Source organism: Penaeus monodon, chromosome 19 (assembly GCF_015228065.2).
Source record: "Penaeus monodon isolate SGIC_2016 chromosome 19, NSTDA_Pmon_1, whole genome shotgun sequence".
Taxonomy (NCBI): Eukaryota; Metazoa; Arthropoda; class Malacostraca; order Decapoda; family Penaeidae; genus Penaeus; species Penaeus monodon.
The window spans coordinates 39,309,663-39,310,459 of NC_051404.1; the positions used below are offsets into that span (position 1 = coordinate 39,309,663).

General features: G+C 44.7%; 1 protein-coding gene across 1 annotated transcript in view; it reads left to right on the top strand.

Annotated features, from left to right (window-relative positions):
* Nucleotides 1-252: 252 nt before the first annotated feature.
* Nucleotides 253-797, top strand: part of LOC119585486 (segmentation protein even-skipped-like) — a gene marked incomplete in the record, with an annotated part of 2,081 nt that continues 1,536 nt past the window's right edge. Inside the window, 2 exon segments of the mRNA XM_037934132.1 lie at nt 253-601; nt 768-797. Coding sequence (XP_037790060.1) covers nt 427-601; nt 768-797 — 205 coding nt within the window.

The following is a 797-nucleotide window of genomic DNA, read 5'->3' on the forward strand; positions in this document are numbered from 1 at the left end:
CTCATTATAACACAATCAATTCTGATCAGAGTAATTCTACAGAGCCATTAACCGCATTCACCAATAGAAAACCTAAATCTTCCGTGGGCGGAGCTTGTAAATGTACCGAGTGCTGATTGGTCAGTTATCCTTGGCAGTGATGAGCGTAGAGCCCGCCCTCTTTGCGAGAGCCAATCAGCGCATAGTGTGTTTGTGACGTTCATTTGAGACACCATCAGCTCGCTCAAGCATCTTTATTCTCCATGATATCGTTGGAGTGTAAACATTAGTGTCGTGAAATCGCGACAGTCGGAGAACAGGACTCGCTCACTCGCAACGTAAGATTGTGTGCGCTTCAACTACATTCTTGAAATAACAAATAAATGTGTTAAACCATCGGGAGCCTGTCGATATAACACGGAAGGAACTAAACTGAAGTTAGTGAATATGCAGCCCTTCCGCGTGCCACCGGAGATGCTTGGGGGACTGGAAGAGAGATTGCAGTTTTTAGGGGGCCACCAAGTGCCTGTCAGTCCTCCGTGCAGCCCTCTAGCCCAGAGCATCACCCCACCGTCACCCCTGCAAGACGAGAACAGCAACATCAAGAAAGAGTTACCAACAGGTGAGAAATGCGATATATTGTTACCAAGATTGTTTGTTTTTTCTCTCTCTTACAATAAAGTGGGTTGATTTTTATTGTATCCTATCTACACTGATTCTGAATTGAATTAATTGCAATGACGCAAACAATGAAACAATTATTACATGATGCCAATTTCCTCCTCCAGAAGTAAAACTGGAGAAGCCGGAGCAGGAGC